The sequence below is a fragment of the Poecilia mexicana genome, unplaced genomic scaffold, assembly GCF_051168715.1.
Source record: "Poecilia mexicana isolate PSO_F unplaced genomic scaffold, ASM5116871v1 scaffold_13, whole genome shotgun sequence".
NCBI lineage: Eukaryota > Metazoa > Chordata > Actinopteri > Cyprinodontiformes > Poeciliidae > Poecilia > Poecilia mexicana.
In genome coordinates, this window is record NW_028263382.1 from 17,231,445 (window position 1) to 17,256,000 (window position 24,556).

Below are 24,556 nucleotides of genomic sequence, written 5' to 3' on the forward strand. Positions count from 1 at the left end.
TAGATGGAGCCATTTTTCCAAAACAAATTTTCAAAACCCCAAATTGGACACATTATAGTATACTACTTGGATCTTTTTCCATACTTGGTAAAAGAAGGAGGTGGTGATTTTAAATGAAAAGAATAAATAAGAATGTCAAAAGTGTCACAAATTAGTTTAGAGTGCACAGAAAGCATCTGGCAACGTCAGTTTTCAAACCTTGCTGTAAATTGTCCCTTGGATTTATGTCCGGACTACGACTGGATCATTCTAACATGAATATGCTTTGAAATAAACCGGCTCATTGTAGATCTGGATGTATAAGCTCATTGTCAAGTCCTTTGCTTTCTCTTTAAAAAGATTTTCCTACCAGGACTGTCCTGTATCTAGCTTCATCCAACTTCCCTACAACTCTGCACAGCCCCTGATTAAGAAAAGCATGAACACAGAATGACGCTGCCACCATTTTTCACATCAAAGAGGGCAGTGTTTGATTCTTTGCTACATACATTGCACGTAAGCCAGAAAGTTCAATTTTAGTCTTGTAGTGCCTTACTAAGGTTGAATCTCGCAATGCCAATAAACCTCAGTCTCAAGTGATGTCTAAAGGTAAATAGTTGCCATAATATTTAAAGATATTAGAGAAAAGAGGATTGAATACAAAACTGAAAAAAAAAACACTTTCTTTACCTCTCACCTCAACTTGTAACAATCTGCACTACTTTGCTTTAGTCCATCACATAAAACCACAGAATAATGCATTTAAAACTGTGGCTGTAATGAAAGAAAATTCAAAAAAGTTCAGGGGGGATTAATTCTTGTGCCAGTCACTACATGTCTTCATTTGAACACAGGAAGAGGAAGTTTAGGAGTTAAAACTGCTCTAATCTTGGTTCAAACTGACAGACAGCCCTGCAGATGCCAGAGCAGACCAAACTTGCCCTGAGCTCCACAGCAGGAAGTCAGGGGTCATGTCCACAATACGTCAGGGAAGGGGTCCATATGTTGGACCAGATGGACAGACTGGTCAAACATTATGGATTCATGGAGCAGGAGGAAAGCGGGTCAAAGAGACACAGTGTACCCATGGAGGGAAGTTTCAGTGGATGAATGATCCAGAAACCCAGGAGCTGAGCATTCTCCTCTCTGGGACTCTTAACGAGTCAGATAATGACGGCACACCAGGCACAGAACAGGAAACAAATATGTCCAGCTGAATGATGTGCGCTACATTTGCCTCATAAAAATGTTACGAGAAAAACACATAGACAACTATGTGTCATTTGAAAATAAATATTGAGTAAAGATTAAATGTAATGGGATCTGCAGACACAATGTGACAGCACTTCAGTTAGACCAACCTGCTATTCATAAAATGTATTTCATTCATATTAAACTTTTTTTTCCAAGCTGTGAAGAATGATCTTTAGTCAGAATAATTTCCAAAGTTTCCTGGTAAAAATTGAATTTTTGTCGTTTGTATGAAACTCTTAAATTTCATAATAATTTTTTTTGAATGACCATGTGTGTCCTGCTCCAGCCTAGAGATTGGTGACTTAAAGAAATGCCATATTTATATCTAAGGGAAACGTCTTACCATGAGCCAGATGGGAGAAGGCACCTTTCTGAGGATATGTGGGGCCTCTGAGGAGACAGCCGACACGCCGCTGCACCACAGCATCGAAAACAGCCACGGCTCGTTGACAGTGTAGAGAGTAAGGCTGATGTTGTTTTTGGAGAAGTTTCTGCAGGCAACAACAAGATTCTTAGAAGCTCCACTGGCAAACAGTCAGATCTCCTCTGGAAGCGATAACTGATCAGGGCTGGGTGTGTGGACCTACGTGATTTCATCAGCGTCCACTTGGTTGTATCTGAGCAGCAGCCCTCTGATACCAGAGCTGCGCAGATGTTCTGGACTGCGTTTCACCAGCGAGGTCTGGATGAAGCCAGGTACCCACTGCTTCACCTGCTCTCTCTCGTCATCCTGAGTCCACATCACCTAACGTGAACAACGACGGGGAACACGAGAGTCTGCACTTTCAAAACGGGTTGCATCAGGAAAACTGTTCCCAAGCTACAGATATTTCCCTCGTACCAGACTCTGAAGAAGTCCAGAATTCTGCACTACTTGCAGCGTCTCGTTGATCCATGTGGAGTTGAAGGGGTGATCGCGAGGAGGCCTCCGCAATCTGACAACTACTGTGATGTTGTGATCGGAGGCCATCTTGAGAAGCTGCTCCAGGCTGCACACCCTCTGCTTGGAAGTGAGATTCCTTTCCTTCTGGGACATGGAGCTTGCGGTCCAGAAGGGGTCATTCTAAAACAAGAAGGTGGGAAAAGCACATGGATTTAAGAGCAATTTAAAGGAAGGGGCATTTTCTATAATATGTCAATTCTGTGGTTGGTTCAGAGAATGAGACTTAATGGATAACAAAAAGACCAAACAGAATACAGCAACATTTTCTTGAATGAAGAGCAGTGATGAATTTGAAAAAATAAACTTTTGGCTATCACACCAAAATTAAAATAAACTTTAGTGGCAATAATTTAATGAAAGACAAATCTACTGAGGTCAAGGCAGCGGTTCTCCTAAATTAGTTCTGCGTTCATGCTTAACTGGATATCTGAATTTCCACAAACCCTTAGGGGAACATGATGGATCAGTGAGTGAGAACACACTGTGCTAAAGACAGACGGTTAATGGCTTTTACCACACAACTAAATAAACTCAAATAAGACACTAATTAATTTAGAAATGAATCATGCTTAGTGTATATTAGGAACCAGGAAGTACCTTGAGGAACCACTCTCCTGCGTTGAGCTGCTGCAGATCCGTCCAGTTGAACCATGAAGCTGCTTTTGTTTTTCTGTCTGGAAAAACCTCATCCACGTTTGTGGTTCTCCGCAGGGTGAGGTCGTGCATTAGGAAAGGTACGCCGTCCACACTGGTGATCAGACGAGGAATACAAAGTGCAAACCTTTAACAAACTCCCAAATGTAACATACGCTACTTTTTGTCCATCCTTTTAATCATTATATTTTTTATATACGATTTAATTTATTAAAGTTTAGTAACCGCTAATGCTCAATTGTAAAGATAAAGAAAAAAAAATTTAACTGTTTCCAGTGTACAGGTTTCTACATGACGGTGAATATGAGTAAACATGTTTAAAATAAGTGGAAACTGCAGGTTATAAGCTGGAAGGTCATGTTATTCAAGCTCAGGCTGGTGCACTAAATACTGCAAACAGGACTTCCTGGTCTGGATTATTTCCCATCCAAGGCAAAAGCATGATTCCAGAATTTGAATTTCAAATATTGAATGGGAATAAATAGAATTGGGTCAGGAAAGAATAAGCGTAACTAAGTTAAATACTTCAGTCACAACATACTCAAGTAAAAGTTGAGATTTTGTGAAATACCTAAAAAAAAACAAAAAAAACTACAAAATACAGACAAAGCCTAAGTGCATGGCAACCTTTTCTCTGTAAAAGTGCCCCAGCTGTGGCTATTATGTAGCTAACCACCCTAAATGTGTGAATGCCTGCCTGGATGTAGTGTGAAGAGCTGCGGAGTCCTGTCAACTAAATAAAGCGGTGTACAAGTACAGGCCATTTACCATGTATGGAGCCTAAACAGGGGGGACAGGAATCTCAGCAGATATTTATTTGTGTGGTTTCATTGTACTGCTGCTTATCGATCATTCTGAGTGTGTACCTTATGGCTACGTCAGCCTCCAGTCCAGTGACGTTCATCTGCAGAGCTCGCTGAAACGACCACAGCGTGTTCTCTGGAGCAAGCTGGACACAGAGTCGGAATAAAAGATGAAGTGATTGCAAGTAGGTCATGTCTTAGTTAACGGCATGGAGCAAAGAAATAAAACTATAGAAAACCTAATTGTTCCCATGATGTTCCATGCAGTTCCTCCAGTGAACATATGGGAATGTGTGCTGTGGATTGCTCTTTAACTCAGGTCAATGTCCTGATCGATACTAAAACATCACTTAGAACTGCCCCTCCCTTAGAGACCCTGGGAATACTCAGCTACTGGCTGTGAAGCACGGGGCAGGAATGCCGCTGCAATCAATAATGAGTCATTCTGGGAAACAGAGTCCTGTGATGCGAGCCATCTTTTTTTTTTTTTTTTTTTTTTATCTCCCAGGCCTGCAGAGGCACTCCTAATTTTAGATTCCACTGAGGATCGATCTCTTTTTGCAGAAATACCACAGAAAGCAGGGTGTGTCCTAATGTGAGGAACTACTTTTAGCAACTTGTTTTTGTGTTGCGGAGCAGTCATTGGCACGCTGGAGGCATAAATCCTTCAACAGCAATAAATCAATCCATGAGGTATCGAGTGTGAAATTAAAATGAGGTTTTTGTGATAGTATGAGCCTTCAATATACTCTTAAAAACATTTCCACTGGATATTAAATCTGTTCACAGGAAATTTACAATCACTTAGACATTTCTTTAGCAGTCATACAACAATTTATTCAATATATCAGGAAGGGCAACCCCCTTATTATACATTTGTTGGCTACTTTATTTAATTAAGAAGCTAAAGTAGTTAAACCAAAAACAACAATAATATATACCAAAAAAGATGTGAAAAAAGGAGATATTTAAGGGTTTAGCTTTACTTTTAACACATTCTGTAAACCAAAATTGAATGGACTCACCATGGGGGCTCCCTGGTGGCCAAACACCTCTGGCCGTGGTTTAAGGGTCCTGGGATCCATGATGCAGGGGGAGGTGATATAAAGTGGCAGAACATAAAGTCCTAGTAACACACTGAGGTACAGCAGCACAACCACCACCTGAAAGACTGGCAGACAGCATAACAAGCACTTACAGATGGTATCCATAGCATGACAATAAAGAGATCATTTTTAGAGGTTTGAAATATTTGCATTTATCACATGAGTTAGATGAGCAAACAGATATCTCTGTCATATCTGTACAAAGGCATAAAGATACAGTAAACAGCTTGTTAACATGGAGGGGAACAGCCACAGTAAAATCATTTATATCGTAAAGGCATTTATACCTTCTGAGCCTTTTCACATTGCAATAACAAATTTTAATGTACTGGGCTTTAGACCCAATTAGCACAAAAATTTGAAAATGCATGATTTATTTTGGATGTCTGTGTTGGTTTACCACATAAAATCTCACTAAAAAGTGTGGTTGCATGAGGCGTGTGAAGCATTTTGAAAGATGTAGCCTTGGTCTGTCTGTATAAGCCAGAATTCGCCATCAAAACTTACTGATTTGCATGCTGCAAAAATGTTTCCTCAGTCTCCACAGAAACCAGAGTGAAACAACAAACTGTAGTTTTGCCGTGTGTTATGTGCCAAGATTAGCTACAGTAGGAAGAGGCTGCTGTCAATATCGACTATTATACTGCAGCTACACACAGCAGCCAACATGATGGCACTCAGGATCCAGCTCGGAGTGAGCGAGCGATTATGGCTGTGAATGTGGGCTCCCACACAGACGCACAGGAGAATGTATTTGTTTCAAGGTCAGGTCCGGGGCAGGGTCGAGTGGCCAACTCCTGTTACACACAGGAGACTCGTGGATGGCCTTCATCCACCCTCGCACCTTTGATTTTCAAACACTGCTGTGCATTACATTAGGTTCCATGTGAGATAACCTAACCAAGTTCTTAAAGTCTCCTTAAAACATGGAAAATAAAGAACGACTCAACATCCATTTTACTAGTATTTAATTTCTCTCATAGAGTCTGAGTGACACCATCAAGTCCAATGTAAAAAAGCTGAAAGTAAATATTTAAATATTTGGCAAGTATTAAAGTCATTACAGGAAAAGACAGTACTTCTGAACAAATGAAAGATGTAGCCTTGGTCTTCCAGTTTCTTTTTAAAGTCTGTTTGGCTGTGAACACAACAGTTTGACCTCAGTCACATGAAATAAGTCTAGATTTTGCTATAATGTTCTATTTTATTTTTTTCTTGGGATTTGATTGGGAGTCGCTTTTTTAAATCTTGTACCTTTCAGATGACCTGCTGTTTGTTTTCATTATGGGTGCTTTCTATTTGATGGATGTGAAATGTATCATTGGTCCATAAAAGCTAAGAATGTTATGGAGTTAAAAGAAATAATCTCAAAATAGATAACATACAACCACTGATGGGTGGAAGTTGCAAACTAAAGTTGAAAGTTTTCCTCCAGTACTACTTGGCGATCAGTTAGGAAGTCGCTACATAGACTACACTAAATCTCAGCAGCAATAGCAGCAAGTTTATGCTAAGGGCACCAATGTCAACAAGGCTAGGAATAAACTGTCAGAGCTGCAAGTCTTCAAAACGAGTTCTAGACTCAAGGACAAAACAACCTCCATCTCTGGGGAGAAAAAGAGCTTGGAGGAATGTTTATCACACACACCATGGATGAAGGCCCTGGCCTCTGTCTACACCTAATTAATCATTCACCACCCTTTGTGTGTGTATGTGTGTGTGTGTGTGTGTGTGTGTGTGTGAGAGAGAGGCACTCAGACTGTCATATCACTTCATTGCATTAAAACACATTGCAACTCTACAAATACTGACACCTCTGGTAAAAATATGTAAAAAGATTCTCAATAAAGAGATCTATTCTTGTGGACATGATCTCAGACGATTGTTAAAAACAAGTTTTAATTACTGCTCTGACTGTAGATATATGCAGGTTTAGGTGAATATGTATTTTCTTGTAGCGATTACAACCAAGTAGCAGTTTCTCAAAGTTCTTAACTTAAAGTAGACATCGGCTAGCTGCTACACACTCGGCAGCACTAAAAGCGATTCATTAATCTTAGCCACTTCACAAAAGGTATTTAAATTAGACTGATTTTCATGATTTAAGGATTCTGTGCTACAGAATTGAATGACTCACAGTTTTACAAGTTTAATACATTTGGAGGGTGCTGTAACTTGAATCATAAACATACTTGTTTTTTCTGCACGTGCAACTTGTCCTGCAACAATCCATGACAAGGCTGTGGCTGCAGCAAGAGCCCCTACGTGCAGGAACGGACCTGTAGCCTGGATGGAACACAGGATACAGACAAATGGAGGCAAAACAAGTAAGAGAGAGAAGGACAAGAAATCAAGTCAAAGGAGATACACAGGCACAAAATAACAGTCATTATCTTGAGCCAAGACACCAGTGACACAGTCTGGCAATGCTAAAACCTATTATTTGGAAAGACATTCAATTTTAAAAGACCACAGTTACTAAGGAGTATTTGCAGCCACTTCAAACATTACTTGTAGTACATAATCTGACATGGATATACCAATGCAGTTTAAAGCAAAAGTTTGCATACATTAAATAAAAAGACTTAAGCACCTTTTTTTTCTCTCCATACTGTATGAAGTTTAAATCGGATCTAATTTCTCTTGTTTTAGGTCAGTTAGAATTACACAAAATTATTCTTGTTTGCTAAATACCACAACAATGACAGGGAGAATATGGCAAATATGTGTTTAGAAATGTCTTGAAAATCAGAGGTTTGCATACATTTCCTCAGATCTCAATTCTAATCCACCTAAAACAAGAGACATTTGTTCTGATTTAATTTCAGAGAAAGAGAGAAGAATGTTTCTTTTTTATTTGGGTGTATATAAACTTATGGTTTCAACAGTAAGCCTGTCAGATTTGTATTAATTTGATAAATATTAAAAAGAGAAACATGTGGATCACTTTGGCATGCATTAAATGTTACATATTATATATTACACTACTAATTGCAATGCTGCATACATAAAAGAATTACCACCCCTACACTTTGCATCATAAAACTGCCTCTACTAAAACTTATCAACTCTTCTACGTTAATCATCAACAAGGACTTTGGGAATTTTGTGTCTGACCTGCAAGGAGATGGGGATGATATCCCACTCTTGTGTCCATGTTTGATTAACTGATATTATCCCAACAATAGTGGTGAGTAAAGAAGCAGTTACTCCTATCTGTGCAGAGAGAGGAGAAATAAACAAAGAAAACAAAACAAAAAACATAATTATTAGTAAAATTGCAGAATAACCCAATATACATTTTGTGGTCGCATAGTGTCTGGCAACTTTATTTAGTTAGTAGTCTTTATCCAGTTAACAGCCTGCAGGTTTTAAGTTCAGGATGAATTGAACTGACCAGCAATAAATGAAAACATTTGCAAAAACAAGATAAAAAACACAAGCCTACGCTAGTTACAACTCAGATAAACATATGCAAAATTCATCCACCCCCTTACACCTCACAGTTACACAAACACACGCACACGCACACACACACACACACACACACACACGCACACACACACGCACACACACACACACACACACACACGCACACACACACACACGCACACACACACACACGCACACACACACACACGCACACACACACACACACACACGCACACACACACGCACACACACACACACACACACACACACACACAATCTCACTTTGTTGGCACGTTACCTTATGAAGCCAGTGCAAATTCAACTGTTGCCCAAGTGCAACATGGCAAAGTGCTAAAACCTGAAAAGTGCAAAAACAAGAAACACCCACACAAAGTACAGTTTAGAAATCAGTATTATGCAGTAATCTCAATGTGCCAAGCTGGGCCTTATGATGAGTTCAAAGCATTCTCTGTGAGAGCATACTGACCATTAAAAATGCAATGTAGGTGAATCCAGCAGCAGTTGTTGCTAGGATGGGAACGGTTCCATCAGTCCACTCCCCAGAGTTATTGTACAGGAACCTGCAGAAACAAGAGATTTCATAATGTTTCTTCTAATGATCATTCATAAACCACAAAGAAGCAATAAAAGCCATAAAAAACACAAGGTTTGGTTGTATTCAATGTAATCCAATGATTGATGTCCATTCATCAATTCATTCATCCTTATGGCTGGATGGACTAATTGATTAGACCTGCACAATGTCAGGAAAACAAGCTATATAATATAGGGTTAGTATTAGTGGCGATGATGACAACACTTAGCCTTATTGACATGTTTGCAGATATAAATATTTCCCATGACATGTCAACTAATGCACCTTCATACTGTACAACCAGAGATGTCGTATTTAAACTACAGCTCAAGAAAAGAGAGGCAATTCTTAGTTCTTAATTCTTTTTAATTAAATCATCAGTCCTAAATGGTTCATGATTGCTTTTCTACTTCAGGCATGGCTGCCACACTTCAACTAGACTCAAAGAAAGTAGCAACAATTACTTTCAATAATAGTAAGATTTCAACAAGATTTTAGAGACTGTGAGTGGATACCATCACAGAGTTATATGTATTTTAAGTAGTGCTAAAAAGACCAAAAAACTCACGGTGACTCATTTTAGAGGGAGTACTGGTTCCTTTAAGACTTTGACAAGCAAATTATAACACTCAGGAGGCCATAGCTTAATCATAGTTATTATTAATTTCATGGAAAATTGACAACTATTTTTTTGTCACTTTTTAAGCTTCAATTAGGGAACAAAAATGCATCACTAGACTATGAATAATGATTTTATCTATCCCTCCTGATTCACACACACAAAAATACATACAGGATAAACACATTTTGCTCATCCATTTTGTGACACTATATAAATACACACAAAGCTGCAGAAAAAACGGCATAGGCAGGAGTTCTGCCACATCAGCTAGAAGTATTAATCACAAGTAAAGCCTTATCAGTGATTTAAGAGGAACAAGGTCTCTTGTGAATGCATTTGTTCTGCAGATGGGCTCTGAGTCTCCCTGCAGCTACATCACAACAGAACATATAATAAGGAAGCAGAGATGTTATTGCTCTACTTATCTGCAGAGGGAAAAGAAAGTAACATTGCTAATAAAAAGGGGAAAAAAGACAGAGAGATAAATATCAGTAAACAAACTAGTTACTGCTGTTGAAAGTGCACTTGGCATTAATTTAGGAAACTCAGAAACAAGAAACAGGAAAAAATAAATAAGACAAAGAAAAGGGTAACAGGGTAAGTAGTGAGATAATTATTCAACTACAACACTGAGGTGTCATACATACTCAAGAATGCAATACAGGGAAAGGACATTATTAGAAAGTGACTTTGCAGATGTCCCTGAGAGTGGAAGCATGGGGGATGGGAAAGGAGGTAGGAGCAGAAACCATTATCCACCCCCATGTCAAATATCTAATAATAGTAACCATGTGTAGTTATAAAACAAAATATATACACCCTACATGTGACAAATCAGTATATATTTTTAACAGTCTGCCTGGAGTTGAATGAATCTCTCCCGTTTCTTTGGTTTTTAATCTTCCAGTAACTTTATGAACATGAAGATTTATTAATATATGGATTTTACCTACTAAAAACAGTATAAAGCTGCTTTTGTTGTGTAACAAGCACAAACTACCATGCATATCATCCTATAAACTTGTGCTTGTTCAAGAGAAAGTGGGGCCGAGTGATTTACAGTACAGAAAATGCTGGATGAGCCATCTCTCTTATATAATGTTGTAATCTACGGAGGCCTGGGTGGTCTCTGCTCAGATTAAGGATGAGGAGAGATTAAACTCCTGATTTAGGAAATCAACAAGTCAACAAGTATGACCAGAATGTGCGCAGTCACGGCAATATGCTGGCCGCCTTGTGGCTTCAAGTTGAGCCTAGTAAACATGGAGCGGCAGTCGCTGCGTCGACGCAGTACTCACCAGTTGAATTCATTGTAGTCGTTGTCTGCCTCCCACCAGAAGTAGGACCAGATGAGCAGCAGAGAGAAGGTGAAAAGGAGGATGAGAGACCACAGCAGCTCCCACTATATATTGACAAACAGAAAAAAATTCCACACATAATCAGTCCTTTATGTAGAGGACGGTAATTTATCTTACAAATGCTACTGAAGGTACCCCAAGAATTCAGCCGGTCACTGGAATCTTCCAATTTCACACTCGATGTAGAATCTGGTATTTTAGATTCTGATTCTAGTCCCAATGCAAGTAGATATCATTCATGGCAGTATGCCTCCTTAAGATTCCTGTGTTATGATAAAGCAATATTTTATGAGTGTTTTCTTTCTCTCAAAATGGAAAGCCGGACACAGCTTCTACTTACTTTTCCATATATTCAATGGACACATACTGAATATCCTTTGATATGAAGTACATTACATTTTCAGGTATGAAAAAAAGCAAAGGTTTCATGTTAAGAAGTAAATAAGACATTGTAGTTCTCCAAGGCTGGGTTTTAACTACATAGAGACATTTATCCATCTAATGTGGAGAACTTTATTGCGATGCAGAAAGTGACAACTGTGTTGAAAAATAGTTTCATTTTATCACCTTATAAAAACGTTGTTGAATCAGGTACATTTTCAATTTAATCTATAAATTTATTCATTTATAGATTCGACAGTAAATTTGCAGGTCAGAGTTGCACCAAACTCTACGATTGGAGATCAACCACAAAAATGTCTGAATGATTAATGGGAATTTTTTTTTATAAATTCTGCCATAGTAAACACAATGTAATGAGATGTGCACAGAGAAAACTAAACTTTCCAGAGGTATTGCAAGGCTTTAAATGATTAACTTTCTTCTGATTAGAACCTGAAGTCAGTCTGATAACAGACCTCTGCTGAGAGTATTCCCTCCTACGCTCTGCTCATTATAATCGAATAACTTTTAATAACTTCACATGCTGCCATGTCTAATTGCTGTCCTCGTCACTCTTGCACTTTGTACCATGAAAAACTTTAAATGGACCACATCTTCAGATGTAAAAAGAAAAAAAAAAAACTCGCGTGAGGGTTAAGAGATAAGACACCGGCATGCAGGGCAGACATATCTATTTACAATACATAATGTGTATAATACAGTAACCTCTTTTCTACCAGCAGGATAAAAGCCCGTCATTTCACTCTGAGCACTCAGAGTGAATTCGGAAATCCGCCAAATTAATTTATAATCCTATCAAGATTGCACGTTTATGGGGACAACCCTGACTGCAGTGTCGAGATAAAGTCACTGCGTGAACACATCTCTGCTGAGGGTCAAGGATCAGATCATTATCACCTCAGACAGCTGAGGAAACTCCCAGGTGACACAGCCTGACTAGCCTGCTTTTTTTGCTCCCAATACCAAAACTGTGTCTGAGTGGACTGAGTTACTGTTACAACAAAAAATGTACACATTTTTCAAGTACCGTGATTAAAAATCCTACAACATAAAAGATCTGAAGGTTTTCTGGAACAATCTTAATCCGTGTTTAATCATATTTTTATCTCATTGTAATAAATAAATAAATACATAAATAAATATTTTCCTCTCACTTCCACTTTCAGATACGGTAATGAGAGAACGCCTGTGGTTAAATGTCGTGACTGTTTCATAGGAAAAAAGGAAACAAAAGGACTACAACCTATTTGCAAAGAAGCAGTTTTTTTTTTAAGATATCCCATAAATTGTCACACAAAACAGGTAAATTTAACTCTGTAGGCTATTTTCATACCTTTTATAATCATAAAGCTGCATGGTCCTGCTTACCAAAAATAATTTTGTAGAAAAATCCATTCTAGGAAGAACATTTTGCAATTATTTTCAAAAAGAAGCTTAAAAAAAAAACAAAAAAAAAAACAGCATACCTACATTACATTCCAAAGAAAGGCCGTCTTATGATAAGAAAATCAGTTTTTGTTACAGAAAGCTGCCAAGGTCTCTGTTGGCACAAAACTAATCATGAGAACGGACTGACACCAGTTCCCAGGATCCTTAATCACAACTGGAAACACCTGGGACAGCCGACCTTGGCCCGTAGAGGACGAAGTTCTCTGGTTCCCCCCCACCACAGCATCCCTCTGGATAAAGACAGAGGACACCTAGGGAACTGTGATACTCCAGTCAAAACTATACTGATATTTTCTAGATCCCTTGCTATATTTTTGGGACTTGGAGCATATCTGTTTAATGTATTTTTTAACATAAAATGTTAATTTCCCTTTGGGATCAATAAATTATTTTTGAATTCGAATAACTGAGCTAAAATAGCCTTCACAGAAGGAATCTGGTATTTTTACAATAATCAAGCACCCTCCAAAATTATTGATGCCTTCTCTACAAAACAAAGCTTTGAAATGATCGTAAAGAACAAGTGATCCCAAAATGTTAATTTGCTGCTGAGTTTGTTTAACCTCCTTCACCTTCATGCAGTTCTGATCATTTATAATTTTATCAAGACCCAACATAAAAAACGTAAAAAAAAAATATATATATATTTATAAAAAATAGCTTTCTGGTCTGAAAGAGTTAAAACTGTGACATTAACCTGATGTTATTCTGGAGTCTTATTTAATTTCTGCGTGACCACAAACACTTTGCTGTGTGTAATGTGCTCTCATGTTCTCTGTTCCCCTTTCGTCCCACACTCTACAGTGAAGCTCGATCAGGCCGACATGATTTGATCTGCCCTGCTGATTTCACATCAACTTTCTGCATGACTGGCTTTTATTCCAGCACAAGACTTTGTGCACGGCCCCGACAGAGCGACAACACAGATCTATTAGAACGCAACAAGCATTTGAACAATAAAGAGGAGTTTATGCAGACAGAAATGCATGCCACGCTTCTGATTTTTAAACAAAATTATGGGATTGAACTGTATTTGGGTCATCAAAAAATAAGGTTTTAAATTACAAATACTAGAATGCAGAAGAAGTAGGTTAAATTTCTGTGGAGCTTATCACCACTGAAGTTAAAGACAAAGAAAAACAAAATACACAATATATTTATTAGCCCAGAGTTATTTCACTCCCAATCAGCCCTCGACAACTTAATACAGTGATATTGCAATGATAGTAGATTTGCGATACATCGCGCAGCTCTAAATCTAGGGACAGAAGTGCTTTCTTACTATAAGTTTGAGGTAATGATCCTAAAAACTGGACCACACCAGTGCTTCACACAGACAAAATATAAAAAAAACTTTCTAAAAATAAAGTATGTTGAAGTAATAAACTCTCAAAAACAAACGCTTGCTTCAACTGGGGAAATTTAACACTGTCATAAACTTCTTTTATTAAAACAGAAGTTGCCTTGGTGGTGAGACAACACTGGCCTTACATTTTTAATCTCGTCTAACAAAGTGAAGCTTTAGGGCGTCCGGGAGCCACAACAATACAGGACCACCAACATGATCATCTAATAAACTGCTATATGAGATTACTTTTATTCTTTGACTTCCTGTCTGAATATCTCTATTTGTCTTTTGTGACTCAGTCTAGTGGAGCGGACTGCAATACTGCATTTAATAAAGAAGCTTATTGGATTGGTGCTATGCATCTGCAGCAATGCTCTTATGGTTTAGGAATCAGTCAACATGGAAACGCAAAGAACAAATCTTTTCTTATTTTAGGAGGAGATTTTAGCCGGAGCAGATCTGTGTGAGAGGTTAGACATGAAGGAAAAACAACTCTGCTCATGTTGTTTTAGCAAAGACGTCCACATTTCAACAGAGAATTATAAGAAAGAGGACAATTCAACATGTGTTAGCACATATTGTATTATTTGCTTTAATTTATTGTTCCTGCATTTAGCAGTAATACCGTTTCTGGGTGCTCATCTCTACATCAATGCTTCTGATTCTAAGCTAGAACATTATTTCACCAACAGGTTTATATTGCAGATGAACATTTCCCCATTCGTTGTAAAAAGATGCTAACTGTAGCCGTCCTCTCTGATCATCTCATTTCAGTTCCCTTTCTGTTGCTGTACACGAAGCAAACAGCATGGCAGCTTGACTTGGCATTCCTCAACATACCGACACTGTGGGATGCCCTCGAATCCCAATTTATACAATACAGGCAGATAGTTTCTGTGAAGCAGAACGTCTGTCACTTGTCACATTCCTGAGCGTATCCAGATTAGTCCCTGGTATCTCGAAAGCTGTCCTGCACGGCTGGAGTTCAGCTGCACAACTACACAATGTAATCCGCTTCCCTTGTCATCTTAAAAAGTAAAAAAAAAAAAAGAATCCAACAATTTAATACCCAAGTTCACTTTCTAAAAAAATATATTAAATATATTTCCCATGACACCACATATAAGAAAAGGTAATTGAATTGGGCATAGCATGTGGTAGCAGGAATCTAGGCCGCATTCCAGACAAGATGCCAGAGTCAGCAGCTAAAAAGGCTGACCAACTCAGTTTTCTAGCTCTTATTAGCAATAATAAATCTGGAAACAACCGCAGTACAGTGAACCCATCTTCCATTATTTACAGTTGTTGGTGAATATTCGTGCAATAACATTTTTTTAAGCTTAACTCATTATGTAGGTCCTGCAATCGCAGGACATTCCTTATGCTCAGAGGGTGAAGGTGTCGTTTAATTACTGCTCAACACACGTAATACTGAGAATATTCAGGCCCTCAATGACGTTCAGATAAAGTTACAGCAACCTGGGCCGACATGATCTGCTGCAGGCAACACAAGCCTGAAAGGGAAAATAGTTAAAATGGGTTACTACCTGAAGTGGTAAAGGTGATAAAAGTGGATATTTCATGGTATTAAAAAGCTACAGTTTCAACACCTGCTAAAACATTTTGTCACATCATCTTACAATGTCAATTTATTTTATTAAAATGCCAGACAGAGAGCTGTAGAGACTTCCGCATCTGCTGCTGCCTACTGTACATCAGCTGGCTGAAAAGGGCTACAATAGCTTTCCATGCTAAGAGGAAAGCTACATTTTCTTTTTTACGATAATTTTCTCCACAAAAAGTGTAGGTCTTCTCCTATGTTTCAGTTGAAGTTATTGAATCAAAATCTCTTTTGTAGAGTAGCTTCATGTCCAAGTGACAAAAAAGCATTTTATTGAAATTTCTCGTTAAATATCTCAACGTCATTGTAAAGCCACTTTACAACGACACTACAAATGACGCAAAAGTTGCATTGTGTGACTCACAACAGCAACAAAATGATTAAAAGCTGACTGGACATCAATAAACAGAGTGAATGAAGATCAGCTCAATGTTCACTGAAGGCTGGGAAACTTTGCTCCTATTTTTGAAGCCTTTGTGTGCCTAAATGGAAATTCTCTCAATTATTACTGAGAGGCCAGATCGGCTTGCACTGCATGACGTGAGCAGTCTTCCTACAAAGCACCTTGGACACAGAAAGAAGCAGCACCACCGACACCTGCTCGGTCTGAATGTCTCACTACAGTGAACAGAGAGAGAGAGGGAGAAAAAAAGACATTGTATGATCCACTTATAGATTATGAATGAGTCCAGCAGCAGTTTCAACATGAGGTTCTTGGTTCTCACGCCTCTGGGATTGGATTGGATCGGGTAGAGTTACATGTACATGATACCTCCCCTTGATTGGCCACAGTTTGCTTACCGGGTTGTTTAACCAATCTGTCCTGAATGACGTCACTTCAGCTTGAGCCAAGATCCATTCTCAGAAGCAAGTGAGCCACTTCAACCAGGCAAATTATTTTCACAATTAACAGTTTTTAATGGAAGCCATATTGGAATCAGCAGGAAACAGTTAATTTATATATATATATTTTTTTTTTAAAGATTACTGAAAGCATCAAAACAAGACTAAAGTCTCTCTTGTGCGCTTTTAATGATTTTTATGTGAAACACTGTTAGTTCACTGCAGGGCATGTAAACAAGACACAGAAAAAACATTGTATTGAAGCTAGTGGAAAGAAACAGCCTGCACTTTGCATGCGCTAGCTGACTGTTTGCTCCCTGCACTCCAGAAGACACAAGCTGTCAAAGCAGAGGATGAGCACAAAAATGCTCACACAGCATTTTTCAGTTGGCCTGATACCACTTGGGATAGGAAACAGATCTACATGGTGTCAGATTTCAACCATAACGGAAACAGATTTATTTTATTTTATTTTTTACATTCTTTCTGAGTTATATAGGCCAGGTAAAACTAAGGATTCAAACCTGCCTGTGTCGTTTCTGCTCAAGTTAGATGTATTCTAAGTCAACTTCATGGATGGAGTTTAATCACCAGTTGACATGATGATTATTTATGCCCAAGGTTTTTGTTGTTCTACAGGATGGCATGTGGGTATGAATAAATAATCTAACTCAGCATCTGAGTGCATTGGAGAGCACACACCTCTGCACTCATTGAGTTTATTGCACCAACACAACCTGTGTGTCCTTTCCTAAATAGAGGAAGAAGGCAGGACAAATGGATCATTGAGTGTATGTTGGATCCTGTCAAGCATCAAATATCAGAAAATACAACCACAAAGGATCCAAACCTTCAAATGTGATCCAGAGAATAAATCGGACATGTAACAGCACTGTCATTTTTATCTCGGCTTTAATGATTCAATTATTTAAATTCTTGAGAAGGATCTGCCATCAGTGTCATTATCCGTTACCTTTTGTTTATAATAGATAAAGACAGAAGGTAAACTGGCAGCTACAAATACCATAAAGTCCTGAACCAACTCCACTTACAGAAACAAATTCAAACAGCAAACTACATTCACAGCAGCTCCTCTTGCTACAAGAAATGCATGCTTTTTTTTTTGCCTCGTGGTCCCAAGAGTTGTCTTTTTTTTCTTCATTTTAAATGAAAACAAAGGTAGCATTTGAAGATGGAAGAAAACAAATGACAAAAGTGAGGACGAGTGGAATGTGGTTTGTTCAGGCTACTGGACTGTCAGCTGAGAAGCTAATCTGCAAATAACCTGCAGGAAAGTCAATTATCCGGTTAGTTTTCATTCCCTAAATAACAGAAAGAGTACAGACCGGCAGAGTACATCACAAATTGTGTCCAATACTCCTACTCCAAAGGAATGTCAGGAAAGCAATAATTGTTGACCTTCATATCCATGTAATATTCAGTCAGTTGGACAGAGTCCCACAGCAGCAGATGCTCACAGCTGACATGAACATTGGACGAAATGCTAACGGTCAGACAGTGATGGGAGAACCAAAAGAAAATTTGCAAATTTTGCAAATTTTTTCATCATTGCAAGATTTACCCATATTAATCTCCAGCCAAAGGTCTTCTAATATCATGCAGCTGTAAATTCTGTGCACATTGCTGCAGGTGTGCTGCAAAACCTATAACCTAATGATTAGACAGAAGTCCAAATTAAAACCCCAAATAGCAATGGAAGAGCTAGAGACCACTGGCCGCGATCTACACAATAAGTGGCAAACAAAGAAACAGTGGACACAAACTGTTGGAGAAACACCGCGGACTAAAGAGTCAGGCACATTTCTCAGGCAAATCCTTTTAGAAATTGCTCTTGCCCTTTAATCGGACATTCCAGCTCTTACATTTAAAGAAAAATGTCCTTCAGCAATATAATTTGTAGAGCAGAGACATTGCTTTATGAAATTTTTAAAGTGAAATAAAAAAAAAAGGGCACAACATCCACACCATCCCAAGTGTGCAATATATTTAATAATGAAATCTTCCATTTTCGCCTTCTATCAACACTACTATGACTTCAAATCTTTGTAGCTTTTAGAGATTTATTTTCCTAAGTAATTTTGTGGAATATACATAGAACAAAATAAAACAAGGTACTCAATAGCAGTAATTAGATGCAAACAGCTGTATCAGTCTACAGCTCTCTTGCAGGCCAGCTACGCAACTACTGTGGACGAAGCCTCCTGACAACATAATCAGGTCTCATTCATGACTAGCCTGATGTGAGCCCATGCACACAGCTGAGGGTGTACACAGCTAATTATCTTCAGAGATAATCATTGGAAAACAGAGCCAGCTTCACCTCTTTCCTACTGTTCTCCTGACATTTGTCATTGCAGCAATAATGGAACTAATCATTCAATCAATGGGCCTCTCACAGAAAGTGCACAACTGCGCCATAAGAAAAAAATAATACATATCTGATAGGAACCAAATACGTGATGCACATGACGCAGGTCAATCATGTTACATTATTAGCTACTTTGGGAAGTTAAATCTATGCTTCCTAAACACTCACCTTTCCCATCAATATTTATGTTACTGTAGAGTTTGAATGACGCTAAATAAAGGTAGCTAAACACAGTATTTTTGGCCTGGAGTCACGATTTTCTTCTTTATGTGACGCATAAGAATGAGGGTGAGACCATTTGCTGACATGATAATTATTAGTTTTGAACTACCGCCTTCATGGATAAGTGTATGATCCACTTGTAGATTATGAATGAGTCCAGCAGCAGAAGAAAGAAATGCTTTATTAAAAAAACAAAAAATACATAAATAAGTTCACTGTGCAGTTACAGCAACCATGTAGGGGACACAGTCAAAGTGGAAGAAGCTGATCTGGTCACTATAGATCAAAGTTAAAACTTTTTGAAGCAAAATGCTGCGAACAGCATTTTTCAGATTCTGTGAATCGTGGTGTTGAAAGCATCGTGCTGCGGCGATGCTCGTCTTCTGCAGGGACAAGGAAGCTGGTCGAAGCCGATTGAAAGATGGATGGAACTAAATTTAGGGTTTTCCTGGAAAAAAAAAACCTGTTCTAGGATGCAAAAAATAAAGATTGGGGCAGAAATTTAACCTTCAAGCAGAGAAAACACTCCACAGCTACAGTTTCAATCAAAGCCTATTAATTGGTTTGGAAGGGTCGTATAAATCCAACTCAGAACCTGTGACGAAGTGTAAAAATGTCTGCTATTATTCACTCTCTGCCTAAACGGAGTTATTGAGGGATATTGCAAAGAAAAGTGAAAAGAAATTCAGTTTAAGATCTGCAAACCCTGAAGCGAAAGGGTTGACTTCGAACGGCTGAATATACATAACTCATGCCACACTCTTCAGATTATAATTTCCTCCAGAATGATGTCCAACCTTGTTGAGGCTGAAATTCAAATCTGCTTTTCAAAGACACTGTTTGTAAAACTGCATATTTTGTCAAAGTGAAAATAGTTTTAAACCAGGTGATATTAGGAGAGCATTTAATATATTTCATCTATTATGCGTTGTTAGAGCAGTAAATCATGTCAATTGGGTATAATTTTTCATGCACCGTTTAGTGTTACATTAGAGCTGACAACAGCTGAACCACTTAGTTTCCCTTAAATAACATAAAAGAGAGAAGATAGTGTGAAGGTTATTTAAAAATAGGCCAACAGCTTTGTCTCATCACCTAGCAGTCGTTCTGATTCTGTAGTAAAGGTGAGAAATCTACAAACCAAAATTAAACGTTCTTATGAGGAGAAGCTTGTTCCCCCAAGTGAAATGTCATGTACTTCGGGAAAAAGAAAGAAAGGGGGGAGCTCAAGCTGCCTCTCACCTTGGTGGTGTTGTCATGTGACCTCTGATAGCGCTTCCACCTGCACCCATAGATCCCAGTGATACATGACAAACACAGCTGGCGCTCATAGACTTGGAGGGGTTGGTGTTTCACCATGCTCCTTCAGTCGCTCCTGCTGTCTCAGCCACAGCTAACATCCCACTGGCTCCCAACGCTCCTGCAGAAAAAATAGAAACGACATCGATGATGAAGCGGGTGGGAGAAGTTGTGCAACAAGCCGTCTCAACAGCAACATGCCTGTCAGTTTGATGGAAAACATGAGCTGGTTCGAAAAGCACCATGTCTCTGCCACAAAGGCCGGCATTAAATTAAGAACTTGTTCAGAGGATCTGTTCTCAATGTCAACCGAGAATGCAACGAGCTTCCATCGATGTGTACAAGAACAGAAAAAAGAAAAATGAGAGTGAAAAGGTTCAGAGGAACAATCATCCAGTGAATACCACAATTACGTAGCAGAGCGAATTGGTGGCTCAGCCAGACAGTGGCTGTCTAGTCCAAAAGCTACCATGTCTGCTCCATTTATTCCTTTTATATCACAACCATAAAAAGCCCCACAAAAGATAACTGTGGGATCTATTAAACTCCATACTGATATGGTAACACTAAGTTTTGGAAACCCACATGGTAAAAATGACACTAACAACCCAGAATACAACATCATTAATTTGGTTCTGCTGTAAAAGCAACCATTATATCGCAGGTGTTCTGTTCTCAGTGTTGTTGTTACAAGGCGACTCATAAAATATGTAATATTAAAAAAAGAAAAAAACGTGCAGCTTCATTAAACTCTTTGACTGTTTGTGGCTCTTTTCAGTATAGAGTAGATCCTGTATATAATAACACAGGCACTGTGGTAGGAACAACATCAGTACACTGGTGAGCTCAAATCAGATGCTGTTAGTGAATATGGTCGGAAGTACCAGGGTGTGTTTGTGAATTACCTGAGTTCTTACTGTTCCCCCACCGATCTGCTGCTGATTCACCTCAAACACTCCATAATCACCCACAACAACAATTACAGCAACGCTGACTGTTATCAAAACTTTACCTCACTTTTCACAGACGTGACGGAGCCTGCTTCGCAGCTGCCAGGGCAACAAAACATTTGTCAATTTAAACATAAATGGCGCCTGATAAATGCAGTGATGATTAGATGTGTAAAAATGTTTCCCAGAGTCATGAACTTCTATTCCCTCTTTGCCTATGGTTTTATTCTACAATAGGGTACATGCAGTTTTGTGACATGTAATTTTTCAGTGCAATGGTGCATGTGTGTGTGTGTGCACCGCTTCTGCTATAATCAGGCTGTCTCACGTTCTAAACAGCTGCTAATTACCATGCGCAGCAGTGGCCGTGCTTCCCGTTATTACCAAAACTGCTCAGGGGAAGGTGGGCCTGACCCGAGAGGCCTATAATGAATCCGACTCCCCCCGGAAAGACCGCGAAGCTCTTAACTCCAATTGAGCCATAATGGTCCATCTGTTAAAATGAACTGAATGCTAGTTTTCCAACATGCAACACCGAGGGGCTCTGAGTTTGCAGAATTAATGAACAAGATCAATTGGAATTGAAAACAAGTGCTCTGCCAACAGAACCCTGAGCACAAGCAAATCAATGTGTCCCTAAATCACTGCCTGACCTAGAGGTTTGAAGAGAACCGAGAAGTGCCGTTTTCGTTTTCCTCTTAAGATCTAAATATGCTACAGCCATGAGAAGCACTATGAGTGTATCCAGAGCTGTCCATTTTATGTCTCTACGCAGTTGCCATGTGCGACTCCATCTGGTGAGGTGAGACGTAGATATGAAGCGCTTTAAGGTTGTTCTATGTTTGAAACTCTTATTTTGAAGTAAAGGAAATAGTTCTGGAGCTGTGCTGACAGCTCACAAACTTCTCATCAGGAAATGCCAACATCTAGTTACAAACACAGTGAGGAAGCCTCCCCATTTTTAAATGTTGTGTGACGATATTTTGGGTACAGATGGAAAAAGAAAGCAAAGTGACTGATGGAAACAAGTTGTAAGCACTTAGAAAACACAGCAACTTTCTGACGGCATTGATGGCAAAGGCTACAAGTGAGAAGCCACGCCCCTTTGATTATGTGCATGCAGCTAGGAGCCAACATGGTTAATTTCAGCAGATTGCTTTGTATGTTGTAAAAAGTAAATCGATCGGTAATAAATCGATTAATAAAACATTTTAAATATTTGGCAAAACACAAGACGGACATATGGCATTGGACTCAAAGGTGTAAGTTCTTACCCACAAAGCAAACATATTCAAGAATATGTCCCAACTCTTTCAAAAGTTTCTTTCCATGTCTGTAAAGTCACAAATGTCATCTTTAATCCTGTTCAGTGGGACATCAAAGAAACCTAGAAACGCACCCAGTCAATGTGAGATATGATCCTAATTAAGAAGAGCAGCACTGAGGTTACAGATTTACTACCCTGAAGTTGAAGGGTAAAACAAATTGTGCTTTTTTAATCAGCTCTGTCCCACAAGAAAATACTTAAAGACCCAAGTCGAATCACTGAATTAATCCCTTAATCGGCATGATGTCTTAGCAAGTGCTAATCAGTGAAGAATAACCCAGTGGATAAAGTTGAATAAAATTTCTCAAGTCTAACCAAACATCCTAGGTTTATCTACACAGTCATTTCCCCCCCCCCCCAAGAAGACTGATGCACCTCTGTAGATGACCAGAGTAGGTAGAGAAATATGACCATCAGCAGCAGTGTGGGTGTGTGAGACTGAAGACGAGAACTGAGACACAAAAGCTAAAACTTGGATTACTCATTCAGCCTCATCATCAGAAAACATGTCTCATGTTCAGCCACTTTTCAGACAAGCTTTAATTTAGCAAAACGTTATTGAGGGTTAGCCTGACTATTGTGATCTTGTTTTGTCTTGTCCATCAACTCCTTTCGTGTCTCAGTGAGATTAAAACAGGAGAAGTCAACAACTGATTAACGCTTTGCAAGGCAAGGACAGCAACCCGCCTATCACCTCAGTCAGAAGGTGTTTGAAGTTTGGTGAAAAACAGGAGATAAGAGGGTGCACGAAAGCCCCTTAAAACAGCTTTTGTCATCTTTTTTTCTGCTGCCTCATTTCCTCCAATCACAAGCAAAGAGAGAATATCTGTCTGTAGAGACGGAAATGCTTCAGCAGTTTCTCATTCGAAAACTTATTCTGACCCAAGAGCAATGGGAAAGGTGAGCACCAGAGACCCTTCAGAAAAAAAAAAGGTCAATTCACTACACTGTTAGATAAAGGTTCTCCTTAAGGAAACAAAACCATTGCTAGAAAAGTACAAGCTAGATCAAAATTATGGCTTTATACCAGGAACAGGTTAGATTCTGATATTATGGTTATAAAAACCTGCTGTTTAAATGGGGCATGGGGATGAGCAACATGGGGTTAACCCTTCACCTGTTTCTGTGCCGTGCCGGATGTTTTCCTTAGTGTAAAGATCAATGAATTAATATAGCGCATCTCAGCAACAAGGCAGTTTGAAGTGTTTTACACCACAAAAACATAAATAAAGTCATATAAACAACATACATAACATAAGAAACCAGTAACAAGCATTACATTTTGTTGAGTGCCATCATCAAAATCATCATTACACATCACATATATTGATGTGATTTAAAGGAACTGAGGGTTTCAGCTGTTTTGCAGTTTTCTGGAAGTTTTTTTTCCAGATTTTTGGATCAGCATAGAAACTGAATGCTACTTCTCCTCGTTTGGTTCTGGTTCTGGGGATGCAGAGCAGACCAGAACCAGAAGACCTGAGTAGTCTGGAAAGCAACAACAGCAGATCTTTAATGTATTGTGGTACTAAGCCGTTCAACAGTATTTTAAAGTCTATTTTCTGGGCTACAGGGAGCCAGTGTAAGGACCTTATACCTGGGGTGATGTGCTCTATATCTTCCTGGTTTTAGTGAGAACACGAGCAGCAGTGTTCTGGATCAGTAGCAGCTGTCCAATTGATTTTTTTTAGTCAGACCTGCTTGAAAAGTCATAGCAGGAATCCTAAAGGAGCTGGTTGCTTTAAGATGGAGAAATAAGCCCCTTTTCGTAGAGCTGAGAGGACATTAAACAATCTGACACTTTGCTTTTTAAACTGACTGCTAATCAATCTGAAAATATGTGGGTCAGCCATAATCCGAGAAAGATTAATTTAGCCACAATCCATCAATGTCTTTTGATTACTACACTGACAGAGGAAAGAGGAAACAGCATTACTGTAATTTATTTCCATTATTGGAA

At 38.9% G+C, this 24,556-nt stretch overlaps 1 protein-coding gene across 3 annotated transcripts in view; it reads right to left on the reverse strand.

The window, feature by feature from the left end:
- gdpd5b (glycerophosphodiester phosphodiesterase domain containing 5b) overlaps window positions 1–24,556 on the reverse strand; it is a 34,031-nt gene that overhangs the window by 3,745 nt on the left and 5,730 nt on the right. For all 3 annotated transcript variants that reach the window (XR_015765068.1, XR_015765069.1, XM_015010630.2), the window contains exons 2-13: window positions 20,263–20,440; window positions 10,687–10,790; window positions 8,659–8,752; window positions 8,470–8,529; window positions 7,857–7,955; window positions 6,932–7,025; window positions 4,659–4,804; window positions 3,697–3,779; window positions 2,774–2,924; window positions 2,075–2,296; window positions 1,821–1,978; window positions 1,577–1,724 (exon numbers count right to left, since the gene is read on the reverse strand). Coding sequence is in view for 1 of the 3 variants with exons in the window: in XM_015010630.2 (XP_014866116.2) it covers window positions 1,577–1,724; window positions 1,821–1,978; window positions 2,075–2,296; window positions 2,774–2,924; window positions 3,697–3,779; window positions 4,659–4,804; window positions 6,932–7,025; window positions 7,857–7,955; window positions 8,470–8,529; window positions 8,659–8,752; window positions 10,687–10,790; window positions 20,263–20,379 (1,476 nt within the window). In the remaining 2 variants the exon portion in view is untranslated. The remainder of the gene's footprint in view (window positions 1–1,576; window positions 1,725–1,820; window positions 1,979–2,074; window positions 2,297–2,773; window positions 2,925–3,696; window positions 3,780–4,658; window positions 4,805–6,931; window positions 7,026–7,856; window positions 7,956–8,469; window positions 8,530–8,658; window positions 8,753–10,686; window positions 10,791–20,262; window positions 20,441–24,556) is intronic.